Below are 22,396 nucleotides of genomic sequence, written 5' to 3' on the forward strand. Positions count from 1 at the left end.
TATGCATAATTGATGAAGTATTAATTAAGCGAAGCATTTAAAGGAAAGATAATGATAGTTTCAATAAATATTTATATGACTAAGTTACTAAATATTTTATAAGGGGTGTACAAAAAACATTAAAACACATATTACTTATCAAATGGAATACCTATATAATAAACGGGTCGTTACGCGGACTAAATTATATCGGGATTATCATGGGAGAAATTCAAAATTAGCCAGATTTATAAGTGATCATTCAAAAATAGCTACAGTTTCAAAAGTAATCGAAATTTAGTCACTTTTCATATAAAGATAAATCTGAACGAAAACACTGTTCAAAATACGGAAAAAACTCCAGCATAATATACTGGAACTCCAGCATAATATACATGAGTTCTAGTATAATATACTAGTCCAGCATAATATGCTGGAAGTTCATAATAAGTGATCCAATCTCCAGTATATTATGCTGGAACTTCATATACAAGTGCACCGATCTCCAGTATATTATGCTGGAACTTTCCGTGTTGCAGCAAAATAATGGCTATTTTTCAATGACTTTGCAAATACTGACTATTTTTGAATGACCAATCCGAAAACTGGCTAGCCCATGCTATTTTTACGATTACAATCTCAAGATTAATTTGTACCACATGGAAAGTGGGATAAATAATCCCAACTTTGATGGGATAAGGTGAGATAAAAGGGATATGCTGGATTAAGTTTGGGATTAAAGTTATACCGTGTTTGATTGATAGTATAAATTTATTCTAAGATAAATTTATACCAACCAAATACGGTATAATTTTAATCCCACATCTTATCACACCTTATCCTTCGTACCAAACCACCCCTAAGAGGACAATATCTACCTAGTGTCCAACTGAATAGCAACTTGATGCATAAAATATGTCGCGTTCATCCGAGGTCCGAAAATTGTCACATTTTGAAGACAATTTTGCCCGGTGTCCAACATCCATCAAAATTGTTTCTTCAGCTTATTTGGCTTCTAATGTAAATGACAAAAGTTACCCAAACGCGCAAATTTGAACTTGGGATCTCAAAAATTTGAAAATTTTCCAAACATCTCAAATTCCCGCTCATTCTTCACCCATCTCATCTCTGGCCTTTTCCTTAACCAATAACTCAAAATCATTTCCTTTTTTCTTCTCCAAAAACCTTAATAAACACATTCACAAACCCATTTTCCCTTACATTAAAAAAACCAAAAAAGTAAAAAAAGAAAATTAAAATGTCGACATCATCAGTTCGCCGGCTAAAAGACCGCGGCGGCGCCGGAGTGAAGATCACCGCTCCTTCATCCACCAAAAACCTAACCCCACTTTCCAACAAATCTGGTTCCGTTACGTCCACCGGCGGGGAGAGTCTCCGGCGGTCTGCCGGTAAAGAAAACCCGAGACCCACATCTCGGGTTCGAGCCGCGACGGCGTCGTCTAATCAAAAACCGACGCTTCGTGCCATGCCGAAAATGGACAAGGCAGCATCGTCATCCGCGACGGCGAACGCAGTTGAAGTTGGCGAGCCACGTGCGAGGTGGTCAACGTCGTCGGTGCCGAGAGGTAGGAGTTCTAGTCCATCAGAGTTCTCTAAGACTTTGTCGAAAACATCCAGGGTTTCTAAGGTTTCAGTGAATTCTAGGGTTTTGAATGACAAAGTGAGTGAAAATGGGAATAGGGTTTTGAAAGAAATGGAGAAAAGTGGTGAACTTTATGGAAAATTTGATGTAAAGTCTGACAAAATCAAGAAATCTGAAGTTAAAGTTTCTAAATTTTGTGATACAAAAGAGCTTAGCTCCAGCTCAGTTTCAGTAAAATCAAGTGTGGTTAATCCTAATGTGAAATATCCTGTTTTAGATGAAGTGAAGTTGAAATCTTTGGTCGAAAAGAGTGGGAATATTGTTGAGTCTAATGTGCAAATTCCTGTTTTAGAGGAACTAAAGGTGAAATCTTTGGTTGAAAAGAGTGGTAATATTGTTGAGTCTATTGTGAAAGATTCGAGATTGGTGACCAGATCAAATAGTTATTCTGGAGTTTCGAAAGAGAAATGTGTAAATGAACTAGGAAAGGTTGGCATGAGTGTGAATAAGTACCCAAGTAAGTTGCACGAGAAGCTTGCCTTCTTAGAAGGGAAAGTGAAGAGGATTGCAACGGATATTAAGAGGACTAAGGAGATGTTGGATATGAATAATCCTGATTCATCAAAGTTGATCATTTCAGATATCCAAGAGAAGATATCCGGGATTGAGAAGGCAATGGGTAATGTAGTTGATGGTGATGGAAAAATAGGTTTGCTGAGCTGCAGTAAAAATGAAAATGTGGATGCTGGTGAGAATATATCTGGAGTTGAGAAGGCGATGGGTAATGTAGTTGATGGAGATGGAAAAGTGAAGAGGATTGCAACGGATATTAAGAGGACTAAGGAGATGTTGGATATGAATAATCCCGATTCATCAAAGTTGATCATTTCAGATATCCAAGAGAAGATATCCGGGATTGAGAAGGCAATGGGTAATGTAGTTGATGGTGATGGAAAGATAGGTTTGCTGAGCTGCAGTAAAAATGAAAATGTGGATGCTGGTGAGAATATATCTGGAGTTGAGAAGGTGATGTGTAATGTAGTTGATGGCGACATCAAAATAGGTTTGCTGAGTGAAAAAAGGGAAGAAAAACTTGAGGATGATGGGAAAAGCTTTGTGAAGGGATTAAATGTAGAGCAATTAGAGGCGAGGTTGTTCCCACACCATAAATTGTTAAGAGAGAGGACATCGTTGAAGACATTAATGGGCTGTACCAAAAGGGAGGAACTTGAATTTGTTGAATCAACTGGTGAAGTGAAGCTTGAGAAGAAATCTATCAGTCCTATTGATGAGAACCCTATTGCTGTGGAGTTCCTGGCTTCTCTTAGTAAGGAGCTATCTAAAGTTACTACTAGGTGTGAGGATTCTTGTTTGCAGATTACCAATGTTCAAGACGTGGATGATGCAGTGACTTTGGAAAAACAAAATTCCTCTTCGAAACTGCTCAAAGGAAAAGATAATGTTGAACATCTTCTGGCAAGTGATGAGAGACTTGAAAGTTTTGATGATCAAGAGAATAAACCAGATATGATCATGGAGGAAGAGCCGGAAGATAGTTGTACATATGAGCTCAATGAGATTGGCCGTAAGACTTCTACTGGAGGGTGGTTTGTCTCTGAGGGAGAATCTGTTCTCCTCACGCACGATGACAGTTCTTGCTCCTTCCATGATATCGTGCATTGCGAGGTATTATCTGTCTAGCTTCCCATCTCTCCAAATATCAGGATGTTAAATGAACCCACACATGACTTTTTATAATAATATCTCCTGTTAACACATGAGTCTTAATATGTGGCTTTAATAATGTTCTGATCTGTTAAGTTTTAGATGAAATTTGGAAGGGCTATAGCATCCAAGTTTTTAGTTATATATTCAGCTCCTATGACATGTTTCCTTATAATCATTTGTTATCATTTCAGGAGAAAGCCGAGTATAAACCTCCTGTTGGGGTCTCATCAAATATGTGGAGAGATTGTTGGATAATTCGTGCTCCTGGTGTAGATGGTTCCTCAGGGAGATATGTTGTGGCAGCATCTGCTGGAAATTCCATGGATTCAGGTTTTTGTTCCTGGGACTTCTACACTAGAGATGTGCGAGCCTTTCATGTCGATGATGGATTTAGTACCGCAAGAGCACCCCTTGCTTCATTACCCAATAACCCAATGTATAGGAGAAATACTCTATCATCAATTATGGCACCACAAAATCAGCAATGGTGGTACAAACCTTGTGGACCACTCATCGTATCAGGTGCTAGTTGTCAAAGGATGGTCAGAACTTATGACATTCGCGATGGAGAGCAGATCCTGAAATGGGATTTACAGAGACCAATGTTGGCTATGGATTACTCAAGTCCCTTGCAATGGAGAAGCAGAGGGAAAGTAGTGATAGCTGAGACAGAGGGTCTTTCTTTATGGGATGTCAATTCTATGAGTCCTCAACCACTGCTTTCTGTATCATCCTCTGGTCGCCAAATTTCTGCACTTCATATAAATAATACAGATGCTGAGCTAGGTGGAGGAGTTCGACAGAGGTAAAACTGATTTAGTTCTCCTAATTTTCCCTGGTTATGTCCTGACAATAATTGGAACTCGACAAAATTACTTTATCCTCTTATGCTTTTCTTTCATGAGTTTCTTGCATGCCTTGGACATGCTTCTTCGGGAACATATGCTTAAAATGTCTAAAGCCTTGTTTATACTGAACCTATCGTAATCAAATTTCTCTTGATACAAGTAAACATATCCATCCACCTGTAATATATCTTCAACAGCCATGCCAATTAGGTGCTACCCAAGGCTCTTTGCACTCTTACAATTAGGTGCTACCCAAGACTCTTTGCACTCTTACATAAAAACACAAGGGGATTGAAAAGGTTTTTTTGTATTGCTGATTGGTGGTTGAATAGGGGATGTGAGCTGCCTTCTTGTGTCTATTTAAAAGAATGTAACTCACAAAAAGATCCAAGATATGTATGTATGATGTTGCTAACACTTGATAGTTTCCAAAACTAAGTTAGCCTTTGGCTCTTTACATGGTAGATGAATCATAGATTCTATTAGAATTCAAGGGAAAAATTAGTAAAACAGGTTATTAGCCCAAGGACTAGTAGAAAAAGCTATGAAGTGTCATGTTGCCCTTAATTTCATTCAAGGAGTATACTCTAAGGCCTAAGCTTCAAACTTGAAGGAGCAGTACTGATATGGAGATTCTTTTATACCAAGCACACGGGTCTGTAGCACTAGTGTACATGATCGGCTCAAAGAAGTTTCTGGATGCTGTTTTCTCAATGTCAAGTACCGTTATGTATTCTAAAGAACAGTAACCAAGTTCAAATTTTCAGTTCAGTTAATGCGATATCCTTTTCATCTGTATCAAAAGTTTAAAGCTACATATTTGGATGCAGGGTTAGTTCCTCTGAAGTGGAAGGAAATGATGGCGTGTTTTGCACCTCTGATTCCATAAATGTATTAGATTTCCGTCACCCTTCTGGTATAGGTCTAAAAATACCAAAGGTTGGTGCAAATGTTCAATCCCTTTTCTCCCGTGGAGACTCTCTATATCTCGGCTCCACGACTGTGAAATCTGCAGTGAAAAGACAAGTTTCCTCACAGATCCAGCAGTTCTCGTTGCGCAAGCAGAGGCTTTGCAGCAGCTATGTATTGCCAGAATCAAATGCTCACTCTCATTACATGGCTTTAACACAAGTTTGGGGAAACTCAAACTTTGTTATGGGAGTTTGTGGACTTGGGCTATTTGTTTTCGACTCATATAAGGATGATGCATTGCAATCTTCCATTTTGGATCAGAACAATGGGCAGAATCTGAGAGAAACAATTGGACCTGATGATTTGTATTCTCCTTCTTTTGATTACTTATCATGTAGAGTTCTACTTATATCAAGAGATCGACCAGCTATGTGGAGGTATATGTTTTAAGTGTTATATCTCTAGGTATAGTTGCTAAGTTATTTTGTAACTTAATATGTTTAATGCCCTTCTGGTTTGAGGCTTTTGGTGTGATCTTTACTGTAATCCATTTTTCAGTGTGGATGAACTATAGATAGATTTGCCCTTATAGCAATGAGGACATTGCTAACTTATAACTAGTCTTTCATTTTGTTTTATTTTAACTATGGCGCCTTAAATGTTAACGTGTAATGCATCAAACTTTTGGATGGAACATGTATATATTACACTTTATATATCTCAATCATTTTAAATTCTCAACATGTTTAAAAGGTCATAACAGAGATTTTAGAAAAAAATGTTCACAACTTGGTGTAGGCATCACTAGATGACTCTCTCTCTCTCTAGACTTTTAACATATTTAATCAAATGGGTGGTTAGGAATGATCAGGAGGTTACGAGTTCGAGTCGTGGAAACAACCTCTTGTGGAATTGCAGGGTAATACTACGTATGATAGACCCTTGTGATCTTGCTTTTCCTTGGACCTTGCGCATAGCGGGGGCTTAGTGCATCGGGTTGCCCTTTACTCAAATGGGATAGAAATGACATCAGGTAGCAACTCTAAAGGGTTGCTATTTAGCAATTAGTCCGCGTCCTTAATTTTAGTTTTTCGGTTCAAATTTTCAAGACAAAAATGTCATGCGGTGTCCTGAAATAAAAAATTTTAGTTTAAAGTTTCAGGACAAAATAAATACCGACTAATTTTTAAATAGCATCCTTGAGAATAACTATCGGTGCACTTGCCACTCAAATGGGTGATTATGAGCCAAAGCTTTCTAAAGATTTATAGTTTACTGTAAGGCTGGCATCCAGACTCCATTTGTGGGATTATACTGGTCGTTGTTGTTGTTGTTGTTGTTGTAAGGCTGGCATCCGAGCCCGGTCCCAAATGGGCTTCGTGGGCTGGCCTCAAACGGATCCGGTCTTCGTGGGCCGGGCTTAAACGGACCCGGGCTTCATGGACTTTTGGGTGTAACCAGACCGGGACCGTGTATTAATGGTCCTGGGCTATGTGGATGGGGCCCAAACGGACCTAAATATGCCTTGACTATTTATTTTAAATTATATATATATATATATATATATATATATATATATATATATATATATATATACTAGTCCTAGGGTATGCGCTTTGCGCGTGTTCCCTGTATCAATAAGTAAATTATTTTTAAGAAATCACATAAGTAGTATTAAACGATGTGTTTGAGTTGTAAAATAAAAATAAAAATAAAAATTTGTAAATATATGTTGATAAATTAACTCTTTTGGTGTTTTATAGATATAAGACTGATGAGGTTGGCCTATAACTCCTACAAAATTTAATAAGTAACAATATAAGTTCAAAAAATGACTTAATATTGAATTAATATTTTATAACAAATAATTTAATGTATAAAAAATATAGGGGTGTTATAAATATATTATATTATGGATGTTCATTTAGTACTCCGTTGTAAATAAACTTCCTGGAGAAGCTTATCCATATGGGACTCCACCGTAAATATGTTTATCTATTTAAGTACTCTATTGGAAATAAGCTTCCTGAAGAAGCTTATCACTTCGATACCCGGTTATGGATAAACATTACCCCCGTGAGAAGATTATCCATACCGGGTATAATAAGCTTATCCTTTCAGTACCCAGTTATGGATAAACATTACATCCGGTAGAAGATTATCCATCCCGGGTATAATAAGCTTATCCTTTCAGTACCCAGTTATGGATAAATATTATCCCCGGTAGAAGATTATCCATACCAAGTATAATAAGATTATCCTTTCAGTACCCAGTTATGGATAAACATTACCCCCGATAGAAGATTATCCATACGAGTATAATAAGCTTATCCTTTCAGTACTCCGTTATGGATAAACAGTAGAAGATTATCCATATCTGGTATAGTAGCAGCTTACACATCAGCTTTCTTTCTTCTATAAATAGAAGAGATTTCAGTTCATTATGTACATCACTTTGAATTCGAATAATATATCAGTTTCTCTCTATACTTGTCTTTACTTTACAGTCTTTATTTTATAATACGTTATCAGCACGAGACTCTGCCATCTCGAGCAAATATTTTGAAAGTATCTGAGGTAAGAACTTTCTTTTCCTAATTACTGTCAAATCTTTCTAAACTTGAATTTGTATCCCTGGATATATCGGGCAAAAGCATGTGTCTTGGGTGCTTGATGTTGAAATTCATCTTGATGCGATTGGTCTGGCAGACACCATCAAAGACAAAAATCAAGCATCAAACCAAGACCGGGCCAAAGCAATGATATTCCTACGCCATCATCTTGATGAAGGCCTGAAAATGGAATATTAAATCAGGCATCAAACCAAGATCCAGTCATACTGTGGAATAATTTTAAAGATAGATATGATCACCTGAAGATGGTCGTTCTTCCACAAGCACAATATGATTGAACTCATCTAAGGCTACAAGATTTTAAATCTATCAGTGAGTATAATTCTGCTATGTTCAAAATTATTTCCCAATTGAAGTTATGTGGTGATAATATTACTGATCATGATATGTTGGAGAAAACTTTCACCATTTTTCATGCCTCGAATATGCTCCTGCAGCAGCAATATCAAGAGATGAGATTTAAAAAGTATTCCGAACTTATCTCACATCTTCTTATAGCCGAGCAACATAATGGGCTATTAATGAAAAATCATGAATGCCGACCTACTGGTTCTTGTCCATTCCCTGAAGTGAATGAGACGAACTTCCACCAGTCTAAACTTGGAAAAGGTCGTGGCCCCAGTCGCGGTCATGGTCGGGAAAGAAACTCTAATCATGGTAATAATAATGCACCAAAGAACACTCCTCACCACTAGCAGTGGAAAAGGAAGGAACAAAAGCATAAAGCGGTGCAAGCACCAAATGCAAAAAATGCATGCAATAGATGTAGAGAAAAAGGGCACTGGTCACGTACCTGTTGTACGCCAAAGCACCTGGTTGAGCTTTATCAAGCCTCTCTAAAAAAGACAGAGAAAAATGCTAAAGCAAATTTTATTTCTGAAGATAATTTAGACTTCATGCATTTGGATGTAACTGATTACCTTGCACTCCCAGAAGGAGAAACAAGTCATGTAATTGGTGGTGAATCTGTAGAAATGTAAATATTTTAATTTTTGTTATTTGTAATAGATAGTAAAGTTTCAATGAGGCACATTATCTTTTAATGAACATCCAAGGGGGAGTGTTATAAATATATTATATTATGGATGTTCATTTAGTACTCCGTTGTAAATAAGCTTCCTGAAGAAGCTTATCCATATGGGACTCCACCGTAAATATGTTTATCTATTTAAGTACTCTATTGGAAATAAGCTTCCTGAAGAAGCTTATCACTTCGATACCCGGTTATGGATAAACATTCCCCCCGATAGAAGATTATCCATACCAGATATAATAAGCTTATCCTTTCAGTACCCAGTTATGGATAAATATTATCCCCGATAGAAGATTATCCATACCGGGTATAATAAGCTTATCCTTTCAGTACCCACTATGGATAAACATTACCTCCGGTAGAAGATTATCCATACCGGGTATAATAAGCTTATCCTTTCAGTACCCAGTTATGGATAAATATTATCTCCGGTAGAAGATTATCCATACCGGGTATAATAAGCTTATCCTTTCAGTACCCAGTTATGGATAAACATTACTCCCGGTAGAAGATTATCCATATCGGGTATAATAAGCTTATCCTTTCAGTACTCCGTTATGGATAAACATTGCTCTCAGTAGAAGATTATCCATATCTGGTATAGTAGCAGCTTACACAACAACTTCCTTTCTTCTATAAATAGAAGAGATTTCAGTTCATTATGTACATCAGTTTGAATTCGAATAATATATCAGTTTCTCTCTATACTTGTCTTTACTTTACAGTCTTTATTTTATAACAAGGGGATGTTATTTTGGAATATTTACAAAAAAGGAAAAAAATTAATGGCAACTCATTTGTAATACATGTTATACATTTTTCTCCCGCATTGTTATAAATTTTGGCCTTTAATATTTTCATATTACACATAACTTTTAGATGGTCAAAATGAATTAAAGTTATAGATAGTTAAAACATGGACTACACTTTTATGATAAAAGTAAAGTTTTTAAGAAAATAATTATACAAATTCACGTACATACAATAGCTTAAATATTTAATTTGGAAGAAACGTGTATGGAACTTTTGCTTTATCAAATATATGTGTGTGCCTAATTTGTATGCCTAAATACAATAAGCAAATATATTATAAATGAATTGTTTGATTTATATAAGATAAAAATTTAATAGATTTTAAAGTTCCAAATATTAGCATTTCCTACCTAATTTAATAAGCAAAGATTTAATAACCAAAATTCTAGTTGATTTTTAAAGTCTTAAATATTAGGAAATTAACTTGAATTATAATTTTAGCCGTTGTGAAATTTGTAAGGGGTAAAAAAAAAGTACCACATTTCGCTAAGGGCTTCGTGCTTTTAATATAGTGTGTATATATAAAGATTCAGCGGCAAGTATGTTAAACGAACTTGCCAAACGAATACTACAGCTAAAGTGAATTTTCAAGCTAAGTGATTTTGGCCAATAATTGAATGTAGATTTATGGCAATAATTCGACTATTCTATTCCCCCTCCCCCCTAAATATTAGAAAAAATATAGTTATAGTTGTGTCATAATTAAAGTAAATAATTTATATAAGGTAAAATTTTAATTAATTTTAAAATTATTTTCTACAGAATCCAAATAAGGAAAGATATAATAAATAAAATTTTAGTTGATTTAGAAGTCCTAAATATTAGAAAGACTATTTTGTCCAGTATAAAATATATTTTTAAAGGGTAAAAAAGGCGAACGACATTTCGCTAAGGGCCTTCGTGCTTTTAATATAGTGTGTATATATACACACACACACTATATACATGACTAATATGTGTATATATATGTGTGGGTCTAAGTGGGCCTGGCCTTTTTTTTTTTTAAATTCTTTTTTTCATCTAAGGCAATTTCTTGTAAATTATATAGCTTATATATATTATATATACTATATATATATATATATATATATATAATACTATATCTATATAGCTTATATGTATATATTATATACATATATTTCTGATTTTTTTATTGACAAAGGAAAAGAAATTTTTGATTGCAATGATAATGAAAAACCTAATATGTTTTTAGGTATGATGCAAATTGTTATTGCCCATAAGTGGTACATTAAATGTACTATTTTGATTAACAATAGTTTTTCTATAACTGATATAGCCATGATTGATAGTGGAGCAGATGTAAGCTGCATCCAAGAAGGACAAACGCAATTTGAACCATGCTAATATGCAGGTAATTGTAATGATGTTTATATAAATCAATATCGTGTTTGCTTAACAGATGAATAGTCTATTCAGAAGAATTTAACGTCAAAGACTGTTCAGTCATTTTTATCAATTGTTTTGAAGAATGTTTATCAAACCAACCATAATCATAAATGGTTTTAATACAAACTTTAGGAATCGTCCATTTGTTTAACAAATCAAGGTTCTGAGGTACATCTACCTCTTTAAGTCTAGTACTTTTAGTACTTGTTTCTCCCAGATCTATTCCAACAGCTTCATATCTATGTTGAATAGTTTAGAATATTTACCCTGAAAGTTCCTAGGCCCTGATACTATTTGGTACCAGGATCGGGTCGGCCATCCACAAAGTTGAGTTGGCCATCCAGATCTAGCTGTTTAGTACCTTTAAAGGTTGGCGGTAGTCCGCACGACCAGTAAATATTCAAAATATACAAAATTTTTATTATAGATTTAATGACTGTATGGAAGGATCTATCCTTTTACCAAAGCAAGGGGCCTGTCTAGGTCTAATATATACTCTTATTGAGCCCATGTGTCTAGCGGTTCTAACTGTGAAATAGAATACCCTTTTAACAATTTCAGCGGGCTTTAGTGTCACAGCTGGCTAGACGGAGCTACTAAGGCAAAGCCAATAAGAGTAGTACTAGAGTCGATTGTACCACCATCTCAGAACCAATCCAAGAAACTATATTAAAATTCTTTATATTTTGAAAGAGTCTGGATTATTCATGGGTTAATATGTAAGAGAAATTAGATCTTCAACATATATATGAATCCTTTTTAGCCGGACATAGTCACAGCTGGGGAGAGAAACGAAGTAATTAAAATACTATGGTAAATAAAATACCTTTAAAGGCCGGGTGGCAAAGCCTGAAGATGTTGAACCCAAATCTTTATTTACTTCAACTGGTTATAAGAGGGATTTCCAGTAGAGAGAAGAGAGAGTGTTCTAATTTTTTCTTCCTTGTACTATAGTCGAGGGAGTTGATAACTTAGGCATGACTCTAGTAAAAAAATAGAGAAGATGCTGTTTATACCCTTGTCCTTACCATTCTGGAACACTTCAATGGTAGATTTACAATTAGCATGAGACTATTCGTACTCTTCTAAATGGTCTTAGATGTAGGACCCTTAGTGAATTTAGATGGTATAAAAATACCTTTATGAGTATGGTTATGGAATTACCCGAAAATAAGTATGAACATTGGAAAGCTAAGTTTATAGATGACCTTCCCTCCTTATTTGCTGAGAGAGTAAGAAAAGCTTTAAGGGGTAGTTACGGTAAAATTTCGTATAAGAATTATACCAATGACAAACTAATAGGAGTTTGTACACAAGAAGGATTAAATTTGTGTAATGAGTTAAAATTATCCAGACAGCTTAAGATAGATAAGCTTAAAGAGAAATCTCAATTAGGAGATTTTTGTACCTAGTTCGGTTTACCCGAAACTTCTACTCATAGTAAGAAAAAGAAAAATAGATATCATAGATATCCTAACCCTGATAGCCCTTATAAGAAAAAGAGATCTAGATATAGATCCAAAGAAGAGCGTGATTCTAGAAAAACCCATCGTAGGACTACTAGATTTACGAAGAATAGGTCTAAGCGAGATCTTGCTGACATTAAGTGCTACAAATGCGGGAAATTTGGCCATATAGCTCCAAATTATAAGCTTCAAAAGCTAAAAACCTTAGAACTAGAAGACGAGTTACATGATAAGGTTTATAGGTTGTTATACACTTCTGGATCAGAATCTGATTATAATTCTGAAACTGATTCTGAAGCTGAAGTTGATTTACTTGATTTATCTGATAGTGATAAAAATATTAATAATATTTGTAGTGCTTGTAAAGGTGATACTTGTACCAGTGATGATGATGAATTTTATAAATTATAATCTCAATTTCAAGATTTGAATATGAAAACTATTACATCTGATAATGTAATAGATCTTTTAAAAGAAGTTACTGATGAAAAACTTCGTGAAAAAATTATTAATTTGGCTGCAAGTTCAAGTTCTAGTAGTTCAAAACCTTTTGAAAAACAAAAGAACGAATTTGAATATTCTATGCCTTATTCTTTGTGTGAAATTAATAAATGTCTTCATAAGACCAATACGCCAAACAGAGATGCTTCTTTTGATGACTTAAAAGTCGAAATTGAAAATTTGAAAAGAGTTATTAAGTCTCTTAAACAAAATTAAATGATTTGTGATTATCAAATTACTCAATTTGAGAAAAATAATTCTCTAACTAATTTTTCGACTAAAGGAATTTCTGAAATTTCAAATGACAAAGGAAAAGAAATTTCTGATTTCTATAATAGTAAAAATCCGATTGATGAAAAACCTGACATGTTTTTAGGTATGATGCAAATTATTACTGCTCATAAATGGCACATTAAATGTACTATTTTAATTGATAATAATTTTTCTATAACTGATATAGCCATGATTGATAGTGGAGCTGATGTAAGTTGCATTCACGAAGGGCTAATACCCACTAAATATTTTCAGAAATTCACTCATTTGGTTAAGTCTGCTTCTGCTCATGCTTTAGATATAAAGTATAAACTACCGAATACTCATATTTGCCAAAGTAAGGTGTGTATTCCTTACTTCTTTTTTTTTGGTAAAAAATCAATTATACCCTCCAATTATACTTGGAACTCCTTTTATTAATGCTATTTATCCTTTTACTAGCATAGACTCGAAAGGTTTTACTGCTACTTATCAGGATAAAAGAATAAGTTATTCTTTTGTTACAGATCCCATAACTAGAGATATTAATACTCTGATTAATATAAAGCAGAGACATATTGATTCCTTGCAATTAGAAGTATTTAGTATGAATATATTCGATACTTTACAATCTGCTAAAGTTCAGCAAAAGATTAAATTGATTGCTGAACAAATGGTTGTTGATATTTGTGCCGATCATCCTAGTGCCTTTTGAAATCGGAAAAGGCATATTGTCACTCTTCCTTACGAAGAAAACTTATCCGAGAATGATATTCCTACTAAATCTCGACCTTGCCAGATGAACGCTGAATTGGTCGAATTCTGCAAAACAAAAAATTGATAATTTGTTACAAAAGGGTTTGATAAAGCCTTCAAAATCTCCATGGTCTTGCTCTGCGTTTTATGTGAATAATGCAACAGAAAAGGAACGTGGCGTTCCTAGATTGGTTATAAATTACAAACCTTTGAATAAATATTTGAAATGGATTAGATATCCTATCCCCAATAAAAGAGATTTGCTATCTAGATTATAAGATGCCAATATATTTTCAAAATTTGATTTAAAATCTGGATATTGGCAGATTCGCCAATGTATTTTCAAAATTTGATTTAAAATCTGGATATTGGCAGATTCAAATTTTTAAAGAGCATACTTATAGGACTGCTTTTAATATTCCATTTGGTCAATATAAATAGAATGTCATGCCCTTTGGTTTGAAAAACGCCCCTTATGAATTTCAGAAAATAATGAATGATATTTTCAAACCTTACCTGGATTTTATCATTGTTTATATTGACGATATATTAGTATTTTCTAAAACTTTTGAGATGCATATTAAGCATCTTGATATTTTTAAAAAAATTGTTATAAAAAATAGTTTAGTTATTTCTAAACAAAAAATGAGTTTATTTCAAATTGATGTTCGATTTTTAGGTCATAATATTTGCCAGGGAAAGATTATTCCTATACAAAGATCGATTGATTTTGCATCGAACTTTTCTGATGTTATTATTGACAAGACTCAATTACAGAGTTTTTTGGAAAGTTTAAATTATATATCTCCTTTCTATAAGAGTTTATCTCGAGAGTTAGCCCCTCTATACGACATGCTGAAAAAGAATTATAAACAACCTTGGACTGATTATCATACTATATTAGTCAAAAATATTAAGCAACGTGTTAAGTCTTTACCTTGCTTAACTCTTGCTAATGGACTGAAATAAGTGAATCCCAACAATAAATGTGAATATCTGATAAGATTTCACTCGGGAAAATGGACTGAAGCCCAGAAGAGATATGCTACTGTGGCTCATGAAATGTTGACTATTGTTAAATGTGTTTTGAAATTTCAAGACGATTTATATAATCAAAAGTTTTTTATAAAAACTAATGCTCAATCTATTAAGTATATGTTTGACAAAGATTTTAAACATGGTGCTTCAAAATTAATATTTGCTAGATGGCAGGCTCAACTAGCGCCTTTTGATTTTGAAATTCTGTATAGAATGAGAATTGATAATTCTCTTCCGAATTTCTTATCCCGTGAATACTTAGATTGATTATGAATTTCTACACAACTTTTCTTGATGAAGAATTGTTAATCACTATTTTAAAGGTGGTTAAGTTAAATAAAGACTTACAAGGTCTCATAATTGAAAGAATCATTGATAGTATGGTTGAAAATGAATTTTCAATTTATGATTATTCTAAAGAAATTAGGGATGATATGCAAGATTATTACTTCTCTGAGTAAAATGGATTGTTATATGTGCAAAATGGACCCTTTGTGGGCCAGAGGCAGAGGCAGAGGAAAAAGGAGGAAGATCATCCTCCTCCCCAGGAAGATCATATTCTCAAGGATCGTCATACGGATCCTCATCTAATTCCCCAGTAATACAAATGGGAAAGAGAAGCTTGATTAACTCAAAGGTTCCTCTTAAAGGAGAATTTTCGTCAACTGTCACGACCCGGATTTTCCGTCCTCTGGAGTCGTGATGGCACCTGCTAATGTGAGCTAGGCAAGCCAAACCCTTAAACTAATTACTTCATTATCCATTTCTTTCTTTTTAACAAACATAAAGCGTTAACGTATAAACAACAGAAATTTAATTTAAGCGGAAGAAAAACATAAAACATCTGAAGTCTGTATCTATTACAACTGCTTAAGCCTTAATCACCCAAAACCTGATGTCACAGTACCACAGACGGTCTAAGACTGCTAAATACAAGGTCTGAAAATAAAAGACACATTGTTTCTGAAGCAAAAAGATGAAACATGAAATAAAAGATAGAGGAGACGCCAGGGCCTGCGGACGCCTGCAGGTCTTCCTTAGATCTCCGCGTGGACTGAAGGTAGCCTCCAAACTATGGTCCAAGAGCTGCTCTGGGATCTGCACATAGTGCAGAGTGTAGTATCAGTACAACCGACCCCATGTGTTGGTAAGTGCCTAGCCTAACCCCGGCGAAGTAGTGACGAGGCTAGGACCAGACTACCAAATAAACCTGGGTAGTTATATAATATACAACGGAAAGTAAAGCAGAAATAAACAAGTAAAGATGGGAGAGGGGGAAAACATGCTTCGGGGAATAACAGGTAATAATAGAATATAAAGAGAATTATAAAGGAACCAAAATCCAACTACTAACAAGGGTAAGGGAAAACGAAGGCAAAATTCACTTTCATTCCACATCTCGTTGCAGGCGTGCAACCCGATCCCAATTCATTTATCTCATTGCAGGCGTGCAACCCGATCCCATTTCACATATCTTGTGGCAGGCGTGCCACCCGCTCCCATTTTAAATATCTTATGGCAGGCGTGCTACCCTCTCTCATTTCATATATCTTGTGGCGGGTGTGCCACCCGCTCCCATTTCAAATATCTTGTGGCAGGCGTGCCACCCGCTCTCATTTTAAATGTCTCATGGAAGGCGTGCCACCCGCTCTCATTTCATTTATCTTGTGGCAGGCGTGCAACCTGCTCCCATTTCATATATCTTGTGGCAGGCGTGCCACCCTCTCCCATGTTACAAATCAACAACAATCACAAAGAATCCCAGCAAGGGAAAAAGAACAATATTACAACTTCCCGGCAAGGGAACAATGATATTTCACTAATATCCCGGCAAGGGAACAATGATATTTTAATAATATCTCGATAAGGGAACAATAATATCAAACAAACGCCCCGGCATGGGAACAATGATGATAATAACATGTGAGGCACAATAAACCACAACAGAATCATAACAATTATATTACAAGACCCACGAGCATGCTTGACACCGACGTATAGATACTCGTCACCATGTCTATACGTCGTACTCCACAATTAACACGTAGCAAATAAGACACGACTCCTAATCCCTCAAGCTAAGGTTAGACCAAACACTTACCTCGATGCCACGAACACAATTCACGTTTCAATTATAGCTTTACCCCTTGGTTCCACCACCAATTCGCTCATATCTAGTCATAAGTTACTTAATCACATCAATAAATGCTAAATGAATCAATTCGAATGCATGAAAATGAATTTCCCAAAGTTTTACCCAAAAAGTCAAAAATCACCCCCGGGCCCAGATGGTCAAAACTCGAGGTTCGAACCAAAACCCAATTACCTATTCCCCCACGAACCCAAATATATAATTTGTTTTGAAATCTAACCTCAAATCGAGGTCCAAATCCCCAATTTTTGAAAAATCTAGGTTCTACCCAAAACACTCAATTTCCTTTATGAAAATCATTAATTCTGAGTTGAAATCATGTTAAAAGATGTTAATGATTGAAGGAAATGAGTTAAAATTAACTTACAATCGATTTGGAAGAAGAGTTGTTCTTGCAAAATGGCCCTAGGGAGTTTGTGTTTTGAAAAGATGTGAAAATGGGTTAAAAATTTGTCTAAGTATAAAAGTTGCAGGTTGCAGATATGGGAAATGCTTGCGAACCCCGACCTCTGCTAGCTTGGGAATTGAAAAAAGACTCCCGCATTTGCGAGTTGGGAATTGCGAGAGGAGCGTCGCATTTGCGACTATAGGGTGGGAGAAGGGGCAACACATTGGCGAGATGGAGCTGGCCTGGGCTTCCTTCGCAATTGCGACAAGCCACTCGCATTTGCGAGCCAATGCGAAGCCTGCTATGTACAACTGAAAATCTGCAATTTTTCTAAGTCTAAAATACACTCTGTGGCCTATCCAAAACTCACCCGGGCCCTCGGGGCTCCAAACCAAACATACACACAACCTCAAAAATATCCTACGAACTTATTCGTGTAATCAAATCACCAAAACAACATCATGAACATATGATTAAACCTCAAAATCAATGAAATTTCTCAAAACTTCTTTAAACATCAAATTTTGCATTTAAGGTCCGTATCACATCAAATGGACTCCGTTTCTTACCAAGCTTTACCGACAACACATATAAATTATATTGAACCTGTACAGGGCATCGGAACCAAAATACGGGCCCGATACTATCAAGTCTTAATCAGAATTCATTTCCAAACCTCATAAATAATTTCAGAAAATAATTTTCTTTAAAAAATTTATTTTTAGGGCTTGGGACCTCGGAATTTGATTCCGAGTATACGCCCAAGTCCCATATTTCCTACGGACCCTCCGGGACCGTCAAATCATGGGTCCGGGTCCGGTCCGTTTACCCAAAATATTGACCGAAGTTAATTTAATTCATTTTATAGTCAAAATTTAACATTTTTCACAAATTTTCACATTTAGACTTTCCGCCTACGCGCCCGGACTACGCATGCAAATCGAGGTAATGCTAAAAGAGGTTGTTGAGGCCTCGAAATGCAGAATTCATTTAAAAAAATAGGTGATGACCTTTTGAGTCATCACATCAACACCTTCCATTCATCTAGAAGATATTCCAGAAGATAGTCCGTTATACGGTCATCTTCTGGCGTATTTAGCCGCTCAAAAGCATCTTGCATTTATATGATGCCAATATATTTTCAAAATTTGATTTAAAATCTGGATATTGGCAGATTCACCAATATATTTTCAAAATTTGATTTAAAATCTGGATATTGGCAGATTCAAATTTTTAAAGAGCATACTTATAGGACTGCTTTTAATGTTCCATTTGGTCAATATAAATGGAATGTCATGCCCTTTGGTTTGAAAAACGCCCCTTCTGAATTTCAGAAAATAATGAATGATATTTTCAACCCTTACCTGGATTTTATCATTGTTTATATTGATGATATATTAGTATTTTCTAAAACTTTTGAGATGCATATTAAGTATCTTGATATTTTTAAAAAAATTGTTATAAAAAATAGTTTAGTTATCTAAACAAAAAATGAGTTTATTTCAAATTGATGTTCGATTTTTAGGTCATAATATTTGCCAGGGAAAGATTATTCCTATACAAAGATCGATTGATTTTGCATCGAACTTTTCTGATGTTATTACTAACAAGACTCAATTATAGAGATTTTTGGGAAGTTTAAATTACATATCTCCTTTCTATAATAGTTTATCTCGAGAGTTAGCCCCTCTATACGACAGGCTGAAAAAGAATTATAAACAGCCTTGGACTAACCATCATACTATGTTAGTCAAAAATATTAAGCAAATTGTTAAGTCTTTACCTTGCTTAACTCTTGCTAATCCTGTATGACAAAAAATTATTGAGACAAATGCACCCAACATTGGCTACGATGGGATTTTGAAATAAGTGAATCCCAGCAATAACTGTAAATATCTAATAAGATTTCACTCGGGAAAATGGACTGAAGCCCAGAAGAGATATGCTACTGTGGCTAATGAAATGTTGACGATTGTTAAATGTGTTTTGAAATTTCAAGACGATTTATATAATCAAAAGGTTTTGATAAAAACTGATGCTCAATCTATTAAGTATATGTTTGACAAAGATTTTAAACATGGTGCTTCAAAATTAATATTTGCTAGATGGCAGGCTCAACTAGCACCTTTTGGTTTTGAAATTCTGTATAAAAGGAGAATTGATAATTCTCTTCCGGATTTCTTATCCCGTGAATACTTAGATTGATTATGAATTTCTACATAACTTTTCTTGATGAAGAATTGTTAATCACTATTTTAAAGGTGGTTAAGTTAAATAAAGACTTACAAGGTCTCATAATTGAAAGAATCATTGATAGTATGGTTGAAAATGAATTTTCAATTTATGATTATTCTGAAGAAATTAGGGATGATATGCAAGATTATTACTTCTCTCAGTAAAATGAATTGTTATATGTGCAAAATGGACCCTTTGTGGGCCAGAGGCAGAGGCAGAGGAAAAAGGAGGAAGATCATCCTCCTCCTCAGGAAGATCATATTCTCAAGGATCGTCATACGGATCCTCATCTAATTCCCCAGTAATACAAATGGGAAAGAGAAGCTTGATTAACTCAAAGGTTCCTATTAAAGGAGAATCTTCGTCAACTGTCACGACCCGGATTTCCCATCCGCTGGAGTCGTGATGGCACCTGCTAATGTGAGCTAGGCAAGCCAAACCCTTAAACTAATTACTTCATTATCCATTTCTTTCTTTTTAACAAACATAAAGCGATAACGTATAAACAACGAAAATTTAATTTAAGCGGAAGAAAAACATAAAACATCTGAAGTCTGTATCTATTACAACTGCTTAAGCCTTAATCACCCAAAACCTGATGTCACAGTACCACAGACGGTCTAAGACTGCTAAATACAAGGTCTGAAAATAAAAGACACACCGTTTCTGAAGCAAAAAGATGAAACAGGAAATAAAAGATAGAGGAGACGCCAGGGCCTGCGGACGCCTGCAGGTCTACCTTAGATCTCCGCGTGGACTGAAGGTAGCCTCCAAACTATGGTCCAAGAGCTGCTCCGAGATCTGCACACAGTGCAGAGTGTAGTATCAGTACAACCGACCCCATGTGTTGGTAAGTTCCTAGCCTAACCTCGGCGAAGTAGTGACGAGGCTAGGACCAGACTACCAAATAAACCTGGGTAGTTATATAATATACAACGGAAAGTAAAGAAGAAATAAACAAGTAAAGATGGGAGAGGGGGAAAACATGCTTCGGGGAATAACAGGTAATAATAGAATATCAAGAGAATTATAAAGGAACCAAAATCCAACTACTAACAAGGGTAAGGGAAAACGAAGGCAAAATTCACTTTCATTCCACATCTTGTTGCAGGCGTGCAACCCGATCCCAATTCATTTATCTCGTTGCAGGCGTGCAACCCGATCCCATTTCACATATCTTGTGGCAGGCGTGCCACCTGCTCCCATTTTAAATATCTTGTGGCAGGCGTGCTACCCTCTCCTATTTCATATATCTTGTGGCGGGTGTGCCACCCGCTCCCATTTCAAATATCTTGTGGCAGGCGTGCCACCCGCTCTCATTTTAAATGTCTCATGGAAGGCGTGCCACCCGCTCTCATTTCATTTATCTTGTGGCAGGCGTGCCACCCGCTCCCATTTCATATATCTTGTGGCAGGTGTGCCACCCTCTCCCATGTTACAAATCAACAACAATCACAAAGAATCCCAGCAAGGGAACAAGAACAATATAACAACTACATTAATATTTTAACAACATCCCGGCAAGGGAACAATGATATTTCACTAATATCCCGGCAAGGGAACAATGATATTTTAACAATATCCCGACAAAGGAACAATAATATCAAACAAACGTCCCGGCATGGGAGCAATGATGATAATAACATGTGAGGCACAATAAACCACAACGGAATCATAACAATTATAATACAAGACCCACGAGCATGCTTGACACCGACGTATAGATACTCGTCACCATGTCTATACGTCGTACTCCACAATTAACACGTAGCAAATAAGACACGACTCCTAATCCCTCAAGCTAAGGTTAGACCAAACACTTACCTCGATGCCACGAACACAATTCACGGTTCAATTATAGCTTTACCCCTTGGTTCCACCACCAATTCGCTCATATCTAGTCATAAGTTACTTAATCACATCAATAAACGCTAAATGAATCAATTCGAATGCATGAAAATGAATTTCCCAAAGTTTTACCCAAAAAGTCAAAAATCACCCCCGGGCCCACATGGTCAAAACTCGAGGTTCGAACCAAAACCCAATTACCTATTCCCCCACGAACCCAAATATATAATTTGTTTTGAAATCTAACCTCAAATCGAGGTCCAAATCCCCAATTTTTGAAAAATCTAGGTTCTACCCAAAACACTCAATTTCCTTTATGAAAATCATTAATTCTGAGTTGAAATCATGTTAAAAGATGTTAATGATTGAAGGAAATGAGTTAAAATTAACTTACAATCGATTTGGAAGAAGAGTTGTTCTTGCAAAATGGCCCTAGGGAGTTTGTGTTTTGAAAAGATGTGAAAATGGGTTAAAAATTTGTCTAAGTATAAAAGTTGCAGGTTGCAGATATGGGAAATGCTTGCGAACCCCGACCTCTGCTAGCTTGGGAATTGAAAAAAGACTCCCGCATTTGCGAGTTGGGAATTGCGAGAGGAGCGTCGCATTTGCGACTATAGGGTGGGAGAAGGGGCAACACATTGGCGAGATGGAGCTGGCCTGGGCTTCCTTCGCAATTGCGACAAGCCACTCGCATTTGCGAGCCAATGCGAAGCCTGCTATGTACAACTGAAAATCTGCAATTTTTCTAAGTCTAAAATACACTCTGTGGCCTATCCAAAACTCACCCGGGCCCTCGGGGCTCCA

The 22,396-nt window shown here is 35.8% G+C and overlaps 1 protein-coding gene across 1 annotated transcript; it reads left to right on the top strand.

The window, feature by feature from the left end:
• Positions 1-1,142: 1,142 nt before the first annotated feature.
• Positions 1,143-5,786, top strand: LOC104247698 (KIN14B-interacting protein At4g14310). The gene is made up of 3 exons (XM_009803778.2): positions 1,143-3,268; positions 3,502-4,115; positions 4,989-5,786. Exons 1-3 carry the CDS (start codon positions 1,238-1,240, stop codon positions 5,518-5,520), a joined length of 3,177 nt encoding a protein of 1,058 aa, XP_009802080.1. The 5' UTR covers positions 1,143-1,237; the 3' UTR covers positions 5,521-5,786.
• Positions 5,787-22,396: the final 16,610 nt, after the last annotated feature.

The sequence above is a fragment of the Nicotiana sylvestris genome, chromosome 1 (genome assembly GCF_000393655.2).
Source record: "Nicotiana sylvestris chromosome 1, ASM39365v2, whole genome shotgun sequence".
Lineage (NCBI taxonomy): Eukaryota > Viridiplantae > Streptophyta > Magnoliopsida > Solanales > Solanaceae > Nicotiana > Nicotiana sylvestris.

Excerpts from the sequence above, each read along its gene's own strand:
- LOC104247698 (XM_009803778.2), top strand. The coding sequence starts at position 1,238 with ATGTCGACATCATCAGTTCGCCGGCTAAAAGACCGCGGCGGCGCCGGA. Across the intron at positions 3,269-3,501 it reads ATGATATCGTGCATTGCGAG|GAGAAAGCCGAGTATAAACC; the intron begins GTATTATCTGTC and ends TTATCATTTCAG. Across the intron at positions 4,116-4,988 it reads GGTGGAGGAGTTCGACAGAG|GGTTAGTTCCTCTGAAGTGG; the intron begins GTAAAACTGATT and ends ATTTGGATGCAG.